This window comes from Halyomorpha halys, unplaced genomic scaffold (assembly GCF_000696795.3).
Source record: "Halyomorpha halys isolate HHAL.00 unplaced genomic scaffold, Hhal_1.1 Scaffold901.1, whole genome shotgun sequence".
Lineage (NCBI taxonomy): Eukaryota > Metazoa > Arthropoda > Insecta > Hemiptera > Pentatomidae > Halyomorpha > Halyomorpha halys.
The window spans coordinates 652,216-669,212 of record NW_027106556.1 but is presented as its reverse complement, the minus strand read 5'-3'; the positions used below and the strand labels follow the sequence as shown (position 1 = coordinate 669,212).

Here is a 16,997-nt window from a genome sequence, read left to right as displayed (position 1 = left end):
CTTTTCATGTTTTTTTTTCACAAACTGTCTGTTATAAAAAATTTAAACTTTCTATGTCCAACCCGTATGAAATTGAATTTTTAGAACTAATTGAAAGAATCTGAAAAAGTATACATGGGGATCATTTACTAACTACTCTTCCTATTCTAAAATAGCGAACATGATCTATAAACCCAGTTATATATAGTGCAATCAAGACGTAAATTACAAATATATATATATATATATATTTATCATTAGCATATATAAAGAGTATTTTATCAAGAGTTTAATGTTTCAACATCTCTAAAGTAAAGATTTTTCTTAAAAATAAAAATTCTATGGCCAAAACCAATTCAGTTTATTTCAAAATATAAATTTTTCACTGTCAAATAGGTGTTACAAATCAATATTTTCAATAAAAATTTAATTTATCTACATGAGATGCTCTCATATTAATTGTTTAGTAATAATTTTTAAAAATTGAATTTATTGACTTATGATAGAATACTTCTCATTATATTTCTTTTCCAGCTTATTAGTAGTGGTTTAGAAGTTCTACTTTATATAATCGATTTTATACTTTTTTAGATTTTCTCTAAAAAAGGTACTAACAATTTTGATTAAACTTGGTAAATCAATGTTCAATTAAGTAGTTCTCAATAATAGATAGGTCTGATCCTCATTGAAATAGCTTAACGGGGCTCAAAAGTACCTTTAATTTTATAAATTTGAAACATTAACCATCTCACGCTTTCATTAGTAATGAAAATGGATAAATATAAACTATGAAGGGATTTGATAATTAACTTGAAGAGATAAGTGTAAAAATATTTTTTTCCAGATTGAAAACACATTTTCGGAAATAAGAGTAGTAATATAGACATATTATATACTGTTGAAATGTCAGAGAGTTTTGAAAAAAATAATATTAAACATATAACATCATAGAATGTAATGGAGATTGATGAAAAACTTAAAAATCAGTTCGAACACGAGTTTTACTGGCTGGCCCATGCTCAGTACATTTTTCCATTTCACTAATCTGATAGATATTTGATATCACCAAAATATTAAATAGTTATTTTTTTAATTTCACGTAACTTTATGTGAACCTTGAAGTGTTGATAGGATGACCTACTCTATAAAATAATTCTTAGTATTTTCAGGATTGATTCTATAACAATTGAGCATTTAATAAGTGGTTCAGAATAGAATGTAAATTTTAGTAAGCTTTTTTATTTTTATATTTCTACCATATTTTAGCAAAAGAAAAATGTTAAAATTTTGCAATAAGTACTATTGTTAGAAATTCTTTTCTGAAATCTGGTGCAATTGGACTTATTCAATATTTCAGCTGAAAAGCTCAATTGGAAAATTATTACAGGAAAATGCTGGCATGTTGAATAATATGGAAATATCTGTTTTGGGCGACTGAAAATTAAATTCATCTGTAAGTAGGGTGGTAAGTGAAAGTTGTGTGATGCACTGTGCCAGATATTTTTTTATGAATATCATTGTTATCAATTCCTGTGGGCTTTACCAGGCCCACATACCTAATAAAGTAAAATAAACTAATCCTGAATGATTTCAAAGTTAGAGTGGCTGACAAACCAATTATATATACATTTTTTTTAAAAGGTGTCATTAGTATTAGTCTTATAAAAGAAGAAAGGCTCCAGGTGACCTGCTCTACCACCAAAACAAGCTGTCACTACTGACCATGCAGATCCCAAAGAAAACATAGCAAATCTTGATGTTGTCACAATGAAAGGTAAATGGATAGAGACATAAATGCAAAACAATATTTCATCTGAAAAGTGTAAAGAAATATTTTGCTTATAAGGGAAAAGAAATTGCTTGTTCATACTACAAATTAAATTTTGAATAATAAAAAATTAATCAATTTCTAAATTTTTAAATCTAAAAAGGAATGTTAAACGTTATAAAGAAAATAATTTAAATATGTGAAATAAACTTAATTTTGTTAAATGCTGTCTAGTGACTTGCACTTGGCAAGGTTCCATCTATGGTTGTTATATAATTTTCTGTATTTGCAAAAAAAATAAAAAATAGCCCTACTCAATCTCAATCAGTCATAATGAAATCCGACTCAATCTCAAGCATGGTCATGAAGTCCTACTCGATCACATACTTTCTGTGACAACCAGTCTAGCCCAACGAGATCATAAATCAGATGTAACGCTCATAGGAGCAAACAATCAAGAAGACAGAAGAAATGAAATAAAACCGTTTAGAAAATGTAAAGAAACCGAAAGGACACAATCATAAGAAACCACATTTGAATCTATCACAGTTCAACCTCCATCAGGGATCTGTTCCAGTGGCTTATGCCTAACATCAAACAAAACAAGCTCAATTCAAGGCCAAAGCTCAAAACTAATCCACTTCAAGAAAATTTGGCAACTCATCCGCACTGCCTCCTTATTGTCAGAGATATAACTGGCCATCCTATTCTCATTGAGACAGAAGCTTTCATTTCCCTGCTACCAGTCCATAGAAGATGGAGCAGAACTCCCTCAGATTTCACAGGCATAGCCAGCAATAATGTTCAAGAAATCAATATACACAATGAAGTTACCAGAGATATGAATCTAAGCTTCAACAAATCTCTTCACTGAACTTTAATCCTAGCTAAGGAAGGCAAAATAAAACCTGATGCAAGCCTCCTCCACTGGCATATGGCGCAAGCACTCATCATTCCAAGATTCATGAAGACATTCCATCAACCTGCCACACAAAGGTCACAACAGGCACAACAATGCTTCAAAGCAGACAAGCAGCACTGACTGACCTCACATGGCGACAACATACGCTTTGAGACAAACCAACCAAATGGAATCCCCCAGAGCACCTCACAAAGTGACAACAGGCATCTATGATGCTTCAACTATACCCTCAGCCGAAAACAGAAGTCATTCAGCCAGCTCACCTCTCATGACACAAACAGGCGCTGCTAAACCCTACTGGAACCAACATTGTTTCTCGTAAATAATTTAACTTGACTCTTATATACCCATTTACTATATTAGTATTTATCTAAATTTATTATTTGAACCAATAATGATTACAATAGAATCTTCTGATTCACTAAAAGCTAACCTCTTACACATTGCTACAAGATGCTTGATGGTGTTTAATTGCCCCAGAGAGATAAATTAACGCAACTTAATAACCTAAGATGGAAATTCCCCTTCATTGTGAACTTCCCCCATCCACCTCCTTAGGATGCAATGAGTAACATTATACATAATGAATCAGTACATTCCAGTCCTATTCATATTTGACTTTTGTTTCACTCTGCCTTCTCTGGATCTTTCTTTCTTCCTAAACCTTTTGTTCCTTTCATAAGGACCTACAACTAATTCCTGCAGTACTTGCTATCCCTTTTAGGACCACTGACTAGTTCCCTATGGAGTGAAATTTCTTTCCTGCAAGGACCTTCAGTTAGTATCTGTAAGACTTACCATCCCCTTCACAATCGCTGGCTGGTTCCCTATGGAGTGAAGGTTCCATGCTGCAAGGATTTAAGGCTAGTTTCTGTAAAATTTATCCTATCAATCCTGTATCCCTCATCTCCAATTGGACTCAAAACTTATTAATTATTCGCAGGCACCTCGACATGTTAAATCAAGAATATTTTATTATTATTCAAGTTAATGTCTGTAGTATTTAAATGGTTTTTGTGTTACTGATTAAGGTATTTTTGTTAGATTTGGAAAATATAACGTGAAAGCTTCAGTTGAGTTACAAAAATTAAAACACCAAATAACCATGCTTAAAACTCTCTGATCAGTATTTTGAAAGATTTTAGACTAATGACTAAACTTTTTACAGATGTTTCTAATTAGCCTGAAAACAATAAACTAAAATTAAATTACCTCTTTCTTTACGAATCACTACTAATATGTTACCTACATTTGTGGTTATTAAGAATAGTAAATCTACTAAGCTATATGTTAAAGTGTGATGTAAATATTCATTTTTATTGTATACAAGTAGCTCAATGGCAAACTGTGAATATATCGATTGTAGTTGACTAGCCGTCATGTTCTTTGTTTGGTCAGTATTTGCGAAGCCTTTGTTATGTTCACTTCTTTGTTCTCACTACAGTAAGAACATTTTATGTTATATAACCATATCAAATAAAACAGAAAAACATTGTATTTGTGTCTGCCCATCACTCACGTTCAACATTATAAATGGAGGTTGAAATTCTTTTTTAGAAAAGATACTAAATTTTTTAAAATGATCATTTTCTTGAAGTATGAACAATTATTTTAAATTAAATTATGTTATATAAAATATTATTTGTTGGTATGTTTGCTGATTTGTTATAAAATCCTTATCTAATCAAATTAAGGCAGAAAGAATAGGTGACCAACCTATCCTAGCCAGAGTGTGTATAAGTTAAAATTTGAATATTGAGGACACAAAAAAAAAATATTCATCCCTCAAAAGCCAATTGATTGATTCAATTATTTGAACCAGTGATACTTCCAATTTAAGAATGCAGAGATACTTTTTCAACACACAGGGCCCCTACGGCCTCAAACTGATATTTAAATTAAATACAATTTCAAAACATCCAATATCTTGCAATAATACAAATAGATAGAAAAAGAAAACTGCTGTCTAGACTTGCAGTTAGTAAAATAAAAATTAATTGATGGGAATCTGTTAGTAATACAAGTTAATAAATATGTTTTGTTTTTTTAATATCAAACTATTTATTTTGAAAATCATTGTCTTTATATAGAAATATTAAATATATAGTTTGCTATGCATCTGCATCTCCATTTCCTTCTTACATCCATTATAATATTTATTGGACACAAATATTATTTTTAGTAACCTGTGGAATATAGAACTTTTTTTTATGCATAAAAGAGTTGTATGCTTATATTAGGTACTAAAAGTATTTTAAAAAATACATACTCACAAGAAAAAAAATGATCTTTATTGTAAAACGAAACATATAGGAGAACATATCTCATAGGAATTGAATTTAGGAAATGAAACGTAGTCCTTTTATATTCATTGATTGTTCTTAATTGACATAAAATCAGATGAATATATCAATGCAATATTACCTTGAAATTAGAATAATAAATTAATAACGATTTGAAAACAAGAATAAAAATAGAGTCTAACTATTTTACAGATCTATAATATTATCACAGTATCTTCAATAATTGTTTAGATCACATTGCAACACCACTCAAAGGTAATTGACATGTTTAAGAATTAGAATTGATTCTGAAACGCTATCAAAGAGTGACTGCAGATAAAAATACTACTAAAACCAGGCTAAAGACAGTCATCAAAGCAAATGTGCATGATGAAGACAGGGAATGTCCTTTATTAGCTAAGTTGTAAAAAGTGTTGTATTCTCCAAGTTTTGCAGCATACTTAACTACTTCTGCAACATAGTTCTGTTCATGCATATGGTGGAAGAGATGAGCAAAGGGTCCTGGAAAGAACATAAAACAATTTTAAAAAAAAAATGAAATCTCTATCACTATAACCCATGAAGGGTCAGGGATGCAGTACTTTATGAGGAAGTACTGTTGCTAGACCAGCGGTTGTGCAAGGAGGTGATTTGGTCAGAATCACGCTCAACTGCCATATCTTTACCCCATATTTTAATTAAGGGTATCCACTTTATTGGGCTGATTTATTTTATTTGCCTCTTTTCACAGAATCAAGTTCAAATTGAATGTGTGCCAAGGCATTCATCATATTTGGTAATGAAAAAGGGAGATAGATTGGCCAGAACATATGATGAGTAGCTCATATTGCACTTTAGTGTATCAGTGGAGTAGGTTTAATCCTAAAGTGGAATCAAAGTGGTCATCTGTAAGCTACCGGTTACACCAACAGTTATTGGAGGGATTAATGATTCAAGGCAAGTCTTAACAGAAGTAAAACTCTTCTGCTGAGTGACAGGTTAAAGATTTAGTGAGGGTAATGTGTATGTAAAAAAAAAAAAAATGGCAGTAGTTAATTGTAAGTTCTATACCTGATGCGTAGATGAATACATCACTTCCACCATGTGTATTTTCATCTTGAAGAACCCCTGCCTGAGCTCCATAGTCAAAAGATGTTGTGTCAACTTTAGATGGGTCTTCACGAACAACAGTATTATTTTCTACTTTGTAATGATAATTATCTTTGGCCGAGTTAGCGTAGCCAAGCGTAGTATAAGGCACGCCATCAATTCGTGACACACTTGCAATACCTAAAAATGAAATAAGAAATAACATTTAAATTCCTCAAGAGATATCATTACAGCAATTATGATAATACTTTCATCAAAAATACATCACTGAATTGATTGAATATTTTAAAATCATACCAAGGATATTATTTCCTCTATTTGGGTATCCACTAATTGTAAGTGTGTGAGAATGATCACTGGTTACAATCACAAGAGTTTGATCTAAAATTCCAGAAGATTGTAGCAGTTTCATTGTTGCATTAATTGCATCATTAAAAGCCAAAACTTCATGGAGAGCTTTGCGAGCCTTGCCTCTATGATGAGCCAAGTCAATCATACCTCCTTCAACCTACAAGCAGTTCAATATTGAGTTTTGAAACCTTTGATAAAAATACTGATATAATTAATAAATATAAAAATAAACACCTAATGTCAAAGGTTAATAAAATAATGTTTCCTAATTCATTATAAATGATATTCAAAACGTTATGGAAATATTATATAGTTGGGGCATTGTGGAGTATGCACTAGAATCCTTTCAATCGCATTTGTATAATAATATTATATATATAGACAATCGACTGTATAATATCAAATCTGAAGATGATGGTCAGTAGTTGAAAACTATTTTTGTTCTTTTTGACCGCAACCCAGAACATCATCTTCATATTTAAAATAATATGATGTTGAAATTTTAATTATTTAATGTAAGAATTAATTTCAATTTTGGCATACTGAATACATAGAGTTACTTGACCCCATTACAGTAGTTTAATCATTAGTAATTTTTACTATAATTCGTATAAACATTTAAAATAGAGAGAAAGTTTCTTTCAAAATTAAATAGATGTAGAAGTAATTAAAATATTTTTAAAATCATTCACAAAAAAATAAACATGAGCATTCTAAAACAAATAAAAAAGCTTGGAAAATTCATTTAAGCAATTTGAGAAGATAATAGCTAAAGTAGATCCTAATAGCATTTTAAATACAAATTCCAACAAATTAAATATCTAAAATTTATTCAGGTCTCAAGGGTGGATACTTAAAAAAGATATAATGACCAAATATTTAAAATTCTCAAGGTCCTTTGACAATAATAAGTAATTATATGTTTTGGTACCATATATTAAGATCAATTTTCTTTAAATCAAAACCATCAGAATACGATTTCCATATCAGTCATCTTAACAAATCCACTTAACTTACTTGGCTACCTTAACACTATGGAATGCCGAAAGATAGATGAAGAGGATTTAGCCAAAGTACTACTGTTTTATTGGTTTATTATATATATTTAAAATTTTATCACTAAATGTTTATAGGAAAATATTACCAGCAAATACACATACTAAGAAGGTGTAAGTAAAAGACTGATAGCTTCTTATGATCTGATAAGTTCTTACAACTAACTTTTAAACTGAATATACATTCATGATATGTTATACACATGATCAGTACAAAATTAAATTATTTTATTTCTTCAATCCTATATCATACCATCAGTAAGAATCCATTTTTATTTTTTTTAAGAATCTTCACTGCAGTTGTAGTCATTTGTTCCAGAGAAGGCATACCAACATCAGAAGTATTCCTTTCACAATCAAATGGAAAGTGATGATTGGAAAAAATACCTATTGATATAAAAAAAATATATATAAATACATTTAATACAATGCATTTTATTTTAATTCATCAAATATTCTGTTCATGATGGATTCAATAAATAATATTTTATAATTTAAGTGTAATAATAATATTTTTCTATACAAGAACTAACTATTATTCTTTCCATATGAGAATAAAACAAATTTGATTGTACATTAAGGAATCAATTAAAAAAGAAATAGATCAAACAAAAGTCAATAGATATTTTTTTAAATCAAATAAATAGGAAAAAATTTAAAGAAAAGAAGGAAGTCACAAAACAGGGCCAAAATATATGGTTTCTTTAATATATGTTCGTAAATATATGCTGGATAGAATAAGTCAGAATAACATTGATATGAATATTAATATAAAATTAGTGTTTACAGACATTTCAGCCCACTCCATTAGTCTTCATTAGTGGAAAACAAACTGTAATGTTTGATATAAGCAGGCAAACCAAGATGTTTGCTTTGCTAGCACATAGAAGCACATTTCTCTAAATACACACCTATTAGATTTTATTTTAACAGTCTCATAGAGCAAAATCATAACATAGTCCCAAACTTTCTTCATCATAAAGCCCTCACTTTTTTAGATATTCAATTTGATTAAATATTTATTCATAGTAGCAATCATATAAAATTAAAATTTCAGGGTGAGTTGGCAGGGGATGTTGATGGTGATAGACACAAATAAAATGTTTTTAATGTTTTATTTGTTACGGTTATATACATAAAACGTTCTTACTGTAGTGAGAACAAAGAACACTCACTTTGAAGCAGTCACAACAAAGACTACACACAACTGATAGCCAAACAAAGAACATAACGGCTTGTGAACTACAATCGATATATTCACAGTTTTCCTCAGAGCAACATGTATACAATAAAAAATTAATTTATATATCACACTTTAACGGGGAAGGAGGAGGGAAGAGGTGTGGTCCTAGACAGTTGATGTATTTCTGACACAATATCAGGAACACCCTAACTGCCCGGATGAAAGCCTAAATATTTGGCCAAAACGTTGGCACACAAAATAAGTTTTACTAATCAGTGTTCTTTGTTTTCTGACCTCATCCCCTAATCAACTTCCTAAAGTACATCTATAGCTAACTAGAACTACACTATTATAAAATGAAAACTTGCCTAATAGGTAATCTGTATTGTCTGTATCCACACTCATTAATGTTTTTGTATTACTTGGTAAAGCATACTTGAGATTTCTTGATTCTTTATCCTGAGCCCATTCATTAATTAAATCTCTTCCATCTGTCCTACGACAGGACCACTTGAGTTCTATAGGGTCAATAACTGTCCCTGTGCTATTTGTTTTTAGTACCTGCCTTCCTCCACCCATTATTACCTGAAATACAGTGAGACTATTATCACTTATATATTTTTATATTTAAAATTTATGTATTCAGAATTTTCAATACAAATTATTGATAAATTTAATTAATTAGCACAAATGATGCTTTCAGTTCCAAAACCAGCTAACTCTATATTTAAAAAATATTACCATGAAAAATATTTTATATTTTTTCTTTATATATATATTTTAGAACCTGTTTGTTACAGGTATATCTTCAGAAATTTTAAAGAACAAAAGATGTTTTTGATTTTAGCAGCCAAAAAACATTTGGATCTGCCTACATTTGGGAGAAATAATTAATAAAAACAGATTGTTTGTACAAATTAAAAAAAATATCAGTACATGAAAAGCTACCTAGTATTATTTCAGTTCATAAATTGTAGTTTTACTATTGCCACAATATTTTTTAAAAAGGTGTGATAATTCTAGATTTTTTCTTGATACTTTATCTGTAAAAGGAACATTGTTAGAAAATTTATCATTAAATTACTCAAATGATTTATTCTTTTATTAAAAAGGACTCTTGAACGTGCAAAGATTATTATTATAAATACTCAAATCTAGTCAAAATATAATATAATAAAATATATATTAGTTGGTAGTATTCCTCCTCTAAAGAAATCTTTTGGATTTTACAAAAACAAACACTATTGAGTTTCGGGTCGAAGAATTTCAGCAAGAAGCTTTTTGAGAAAGGATTATAGTGATACAGCAATTGGAAAATATAACAACATACTCAGTAGGATTAATAATTATCAGCTAAGTAGTAATTATGGATCTGGATAGTTCTGGAACAAACATATTATTTAGAAATTTTTATTACAAATGATTGTTTTAGAAGTTTTCTTTCACAATAGAAAAAAGGTAGCCCACAAACTTAATAATAAGTCAATAATTTTTTTAAATTACTTTGGACTTAGCTGGTTTTAGAACTGGATGCATCAAATGTGTCATGGTTTAAAATATGAGTAAAATAAAGTTATAAGGAGATGGTCCATTATCTGCATATAATAGAATAAAATTACATTAAAATTTTTTCCAGGAGCATCTTCAATAAGCTGTCTTGCAATATCTTTACAATTAGAATTTTTAGGAACATTCGAGTCGCATTCCCAGTGTCTATATGCCGAATGTGCATACATTGCTGCTGGTGTTGCATGGGTGACACGAGTCGTGGTGACAATTCCTACAACAATTAATATTGGCAATTACATGGCGGGAAAACAAACTTGTCAACATAATAATTTTTGCTAGGCATTATTTTGCAAAATGGAACTGCTTAATATTTTTATAAGCCTGTTATACTGAGTAGAAAATGGTGAAAGAAACTCATTAAGACAACCCAAGATTAGATCTGCAGGCTATTAAGTTAGAAATAAAAAAGGAAAATAAATACAAACTATATAAAGGAGATGGTCAGGCTTTGGTCATGAAGGAAGAAAAATTGTAATAACTATTTATTTATTTTCTGCCAATGATTCAACTTATGTTGTAGGTCTTCATCAGGACTATAATAAAAAGATACAAAGGTAGAGTTAATGTAAGGGTGAAAGAGGAATAAATTATGAAATAATTATTTATCACCTATTAATTATTTATCAATTTATCATTCACTCTACCTTTGTATAAATAAATAGTTATTATTTCTTTTTCCTTCTTTGACCACAGCACTGACATATACTTCACATTAACATACAGTCAATCATAATTATATATATATATATAATACATAGTATAATTGTGAATTTAACATTTTATTTAGGCCACTGCTTAGGGTAATCATTGTGGTGAATTGTCTCATAGATTCTCTTTTTCTGCTCTAACATTTTATCATCCCCTATAGTGTCTTGAGCTAGTATTGTAGTATGTTCAGATCAAAAGGACATGGGTGCCCAGAAAGGTGGCATGCTTAATTTTTAGTAAAAGTAAACTGTCACAAACATAAGATTGACAGTACAATTGATTGTAGAGTAAACATTAATTATTATATAAATGCTAAACATCATAAGAAAAGTGTAAACTCATTTCATAATTTTGTTTTTTCCTAATTCTTTAGTACGAAAAATTCACCTGTTGCTTTCCCAGCCTGCTGAGCCAGGGTCGCAATTGATGTGAGCCTTTTTTCTGCCATGAGACTGGCCTCACAGTCCCTTTCTTTGACTGATGAGTCTACTCCAATCATACGGTAATTGACTTTAACTCCAGTGAACATTGCTGTGGCTGTGCTTGCTGAATCAGGAACTTGTTTGTTTTCTGCATAAGTCTGTGAAATAATGTTTATGTGATTCGATAATTAATACATAAACTTTAAAAAAATATATTTTTAGCATCTCAAGTAAGTGTAAATTGTAGACATATTAGAGAAAGAAAAGAAAAATAGTTTAGTTTAATAACATTAAAAACTAAATGCATAATTATCTACCTATCTGAGTCCAGCTAGGAACTATTTAATAAAAAAAGCTTTCTCTAGATTTCACTAAAGAAAGTAATTACAAATTAAATTCTTTATTGTATTCATTTATTCTAACAATAAATTTAAAAGAATTTCATTAAATCCTAAAAGCTGGCCTCAGATTTTGCTAGAATTGATAATGAATACCCCAAAAATAATAAACAACCGCTGCATAAATTATTGTTAACATTTATTCATCTTACTGTCTTCATTTTTATTATATCCTTACAGCCCTCTTGTTGCTGTTATGACATAATGTTTGTGATTTCAATCAAGATCTAATCAGTAAAATTATGTTATGCGTCACTCTGTCTTCTCTTTATATCTTGTTTAATTCTTTCTTTTTTTTTTCATACTTTTCATTGTTGTTTTCCTTAGTTATTTACTTTGTTTAAGCAAAAATCAAAACAACCAAACAAGTTCTGATTCATCAAATTTTATTATTGCATTAGTTTATCTCAGATATGTTTTAAAAAAGGCGCTTTAAAAAGTATTTCACCAAATTTATTTTAAATACTTATTTGATCAAGATCTTCATAGAACAATTGATTTCAATACAATTTTATATACAACCTACTTTATTTTCACCATTTCTCTTTAACACACTGTTGCTGATTCATACCTCCAATGTGTGCTCTCTTTTAGCAGAGAAATAAAAACAATAAAATATCTTGGCAGCTCTGTAATGCTTTAAATTATAACTTACCTGTAAGGCCACAGGGATTCATGTAAAATATTAGAATATTTTATCTACATTAAACCTCCATGGACATACGCCAATAAGTATTTGCCAAAGGATGTCTGGTTAAACAATTTCAGTAACACCAATTTATCATTTGTTTTCCTGTTTTATTTTACTATATGCCTTCCAACATTTGTTCCTTTTCTATTGCAAACTTTATTACATTTCTACTATCATTAAATTGGAATTTACTTAGTAGTGTTGGATTGAGGCCCCTCCATGCTAGAGGAAGGAGGAAGATAGAGAATAAAAAAAAATTGAGTTAGTTTTCTCCGTTCTAAGAACAAGTATTAAGCTTCAAAATTATGAACAACAAAATCGAGCTTATTAAGTTTCATCTTGATTGAAATTAGCTATTTTGTTTAATAAAATGGTTTATAAAATGAAAATTTTCAGGTAATAAATGGCTATAAGTTATTAGTGGTGTTTTTTTTTTCCACCAATAAAATTTAGTAAGCTCATGAAACCATTTAGACCAGAGGTATTGAACAACACACAGGTTCTCTTCAGTTGCTTGTGTTCACATTGATACACATATACATTTCTTCATATGAACATTTGATGATCATTGCCAGGGATATACCAACAACGCCACATGTTCAATTCCTATTTTGGAACATCTTTAGCCTGGTTGGACTGGGCCATACCTTACCCAAAATAAAACTAATTCTGAAGTGTTTACATTTTTCATATATTTATTTTAAGGGAAATTATATCCCCTTAGAAGCTGGTTACATATCTGTCCTGTACGCTGTAATACCGATGAATATGCTGGCCATAAGAATAAAAACAAAAACAAAACTTTTTTTTATGAAAATGGTTTGCTGGCAATAAAAAATGTATCATATACTTTTTACAACTATTTAATAAGGATGATATTAAGACAGTGTATGAGTTGATATCCAGAGTTATTGTAAACTGATCAGATTCAAAGTTTAGTCTTAGACCCAAGAGTTTTTGTTGTCGCCTCTTCAAAATATTGGACAGGGATAGTTTTCCTCAAATTAAATAATCGTAGTTATTTTGAATAAATAAATACTCTTAATCACATTTATGCTATTCTTAAAAATCTTTTAAATCTTCAATTGAATTGATATTTAATATATTCCAACTCATCCAACGGCCAGACTCACCTTGAGAGCACCAAAGTGCGGAAACCTCTCCCAGGAAAGATAGCTAGTCTCACCTCCTCGGTAGATCCTGGAGGCTGTGATGGTGTTGGGACCCATTCCATCCCCAACGAAGATGATGACATTCTTTGCTACATCAGTGTTAAGAGCTGTCTTCAGGGCATCTTCCAAATCTGCCTTTGCTGATTTTTCCCAATAAACCCTGTCTGCAAATTTAGAAATGTTCAGTCTAAAATGAAATAATATTTAAATATTCTTGGATATCATATTTTACATGAAATGTATGACTAATAAAATATTACTTTATGGTTTTAATTTGATTTTTTTATCTTTTCTAAATACATCAATAGTCATTTTTCTCAACAGGTTGAGAGTAATTTAGTCTTTTTAGATAAGTCATTTATACATAGGTTACTGAATACAATATGACTACAGTAAAAAAATCATTAATTTAAATTTATTTTTATTGTCGAAACATCTTAGCTTTTTATTTTTACTGTTGAAAATAAAATTTAAGTTTTGAGTATCTCACTCTTCTTCATTGTGCACTATAAACATATTCCTTTAATTTTAGTACATTTTTTTTTATATAGTTACATTGTTGCTTTTAATGAATGATTATGGTAAACAAATATCTTACGAAACAAGACATTGTTAAATAAATCTAAGTAAGATATTAAAACTCATTAATACCAATTAGTAGTATAAAAAGTTCAGTTCTATCCCGTTGGCCATCTTTTAAAAAAATCAATAATTTAGAAGGTCTTCAATATTGGAAGGTCATTTAGAGGGTTACATCACCAAGAAGATTCAGTTAGTGATTAGCCCAATATAATTTAAAACTTTATAATTTCTCACACTTGATAATAATATTATGGCTTTTTTTTTCTAAAGAAAATTTCAATAATTATAAATCTTGATGTAGTGATGATGATCCAGTGAAAATGATCCAATCAACTAGGGGCTAGAAAGAGATCACGTTGAAAGGTTTTAGAGAATTTCTGAAAATTTTATTATTTACGTTTTTTTGAGATGATGATAACAAATTTCAACTTGTGACCAGATTTTCCCAGAAATATATAAACAAACTCATAAAATTAATCTTTCTTTTTTTTCTCATAGCATGAAAGTTTTTATTATTTTAGTAGCAACCAAATTTACAACATTAAGCAAGAGTAAATTCTTTAAATTTTTTACTTTATAATTTCTTTTTTCCAGGTCTTTATTTAGATGCAACCGCTCTTATTCTAATTAGTACAAGAGCCGGGGAAAAAAAAGGCGGTTATCTCACCCCAATTTTTTATTACTTTAATGACAACTATGTATAATTACTAGTCAAAACTGATGAGTCTGCCAAGTATAGGTAGGAGGAATAAAAAATGGTGGCTGTTTCGAAACTTAAAAAAAACATTAATTTTTCATTCGGAGCTCGATATCTTAAAACTACCAACAACACTAGAAAACCTAAAAGAACATTATTTAAATAAGAGTAAATTTGCTGAAATATTAGCCCTAATAGAGCTATTTACGTCCGATAGTTCTCGAGATAAAGGTTTTTAAAAAAGCAACATTTCATTAAAATGTACTAAAATATCAGTAGTTAGTGAATTTATTTTGAGAAATTTGACAATATTTGACAAAATAAGCTCACAAAATGTTAATTTCTAGTTGTTCGTATAAAATGTTGGATTTTTGAAAAAATATATCTCTAGACCCATAAGAGGCACAAATGTATGCCAACACTCATAATAAAGGAAACGTAACTCACTATAAAGTAGTTTATGACACTTATCTTCGTAGGGGTAGTAGTTTTTATGATATTCACATATGAATATAAATTTGGCGAATGAAAATTTGTCCGAACAACTAAAAATCAATGTATTTTAGCAAATTTCACGAAAACTACTACTCCTTCCAAAATAAACGTAATAAACTACTTTATAGCTCATTAAACTAGCTTTAATTTGAGTGCTAATAGACATCTGTATGTCTCATAGTTCCTGAGATATAGATTTCTCAAAATAGATTAACTAACTACTCATATTTCAGTACTTCCATACATTTTTATGAAATGTTACTTTTTAAAAAGCTATATCTCGATAACTATTGGACGAAATATATATTATAAATATTAACGTATGACGTAAAATATTAGGGCTAATATTTCAGAAAATTTACTCTTCTTTAAATTTTTTTTTTGAGATTTTCTATCGTTGTTGTTAGTTGTAAAGATATATCTGAATAAAAAATTAATTAATTTTAACGTTTTGAAACAGCCGACATTTTTTATTCCCCCTACCTATACTTGGTAGACTCATCAATTTTGACTAGTAATTATACATAGTTAATTAAGTAATCAGAAATTGGGGTGAAATGATGTTTTTTTTCTCCTTTTGGGCTCTTGTACTAAATGGGGTCCAGTCAAATGAGGATCAGATCTTGAAGGAAAGTTTTGCAGAAGTCCTGAAAATTTTCATATTTATGTTTTTAAGGATCGATTCCAAATTGATCCATTGATTCCGAATTTTGATCTGTGACCACAAATGTTTTTCGAAACTTAAAAAAAAAACAAAAGCGAAATTGATATTTCTTTACTTATCCTTCACATTGATTTGGCTATCAAGCACGTGTATTGTTCTTTATGTCATTTCAAGCTTAATTAAGAAGAGAAATTCATAACCATTTTTATAACTATGATGTTTTTGTAAAATCACCTCGATTAAAATGAGCGCCGTCGAAAATAAGTGATGGGAAAAAAAATTATAGAAAAAAATGTAATGATTTAACTCGTTTTTTCATTTAGTGTAGGTTGGTGTTGCTTAAGAAATGCAACATTTTCATGCATGGGAGATAAAAAAAATTATTTTTTGAGCTTTTTTTTTATATTTACCGTAAAAATAAGAGACAAAAAAACTAAAAATTAGAATATTTTCAGAAATTCTCAAAAACGTTTTAGGTAAAAATATTACAGTCCTGAGTCAATATAATTATATAATTGTATATTTATATAATTTTTCCTGAACAAAAATCATATACTTTTTTTTCTAAACGGTTCTTTATGTTTTATGAGATAGTGAATCAAATTTTGGATTTTGTCCCTTGTTATCTAGAATGCTGATTTCAGAAAAGGTAAAAAAAAAAATCGAATAAATTGCACTTTTTTGCTTTTATCTCAAAAACAATATGGTCAACGAAAAAGCAATCTTTATAAAATATTAAAGATGAGGATATTTCATACATATTTTTTGTATATAAAGGTGTACTTAGGTAGGATCAAATATTCTGAAAATCCGACCAAATGCCTAAAAGATGATTTCATCATTGTTTGTTAGCTTATTTTATTTTTGTATTTAAAAAATTGAGGGGTTTTCGGAATATCTGAATGCTCTCTAGCGCCTAAATCGCGCGACTGACGAATGTATGAATTAA

The 16,997-nt window shown here is 29.3% G+C and overlaps 1 protein-coding gene across 1 annotated transcript in view; it reads right to left on the bottom strand.

The window, feature by feature from the left end:
- Positions 1-4,938: 4,938 nt before the first annotated feature.
- Positions 4,939-16,997, bottom strand: part of LOC106687000 (alkaline phosphatase) — a 46,442-nt gene continuing 34,383 nt past the window's right edge. The window contains exons 2-9 of the mRNA XM_014430636.3: positions 13,572-13,774; positions 11,315-11,507; positions 10,270-10,430; positions 9,019-9,235; positions 7,721-7,854; positions 6,359-6,569; positions 6,023-6,241; positions 4,939-5,473 (exon numbers count right to left, since the gene is read on the bottom strand). Of these exons, the coding sequence (XP_014286122.1) occupies positions 5,271-5,473; positions 6,023-6,241; positions 6,359-6,569; positions 7,721-7,854; positions 9,019-9,235; positions 10,270-10,430; positions 11,315-11,507; positions 13,572-13,774 (1,541 nt within the window). The 3' untranslated portion in view covers positions 4,939-5,270. The remainder of the gene's footprint in view (positions 5,474-6,022; positions 6,242-6,358; positions 6,570-7,720; positions 7,855-9,018; positions 9,236-10,269; positions 10,431-11,314; positions 11,508-13,571; positions 13,775-16,997) is intronic.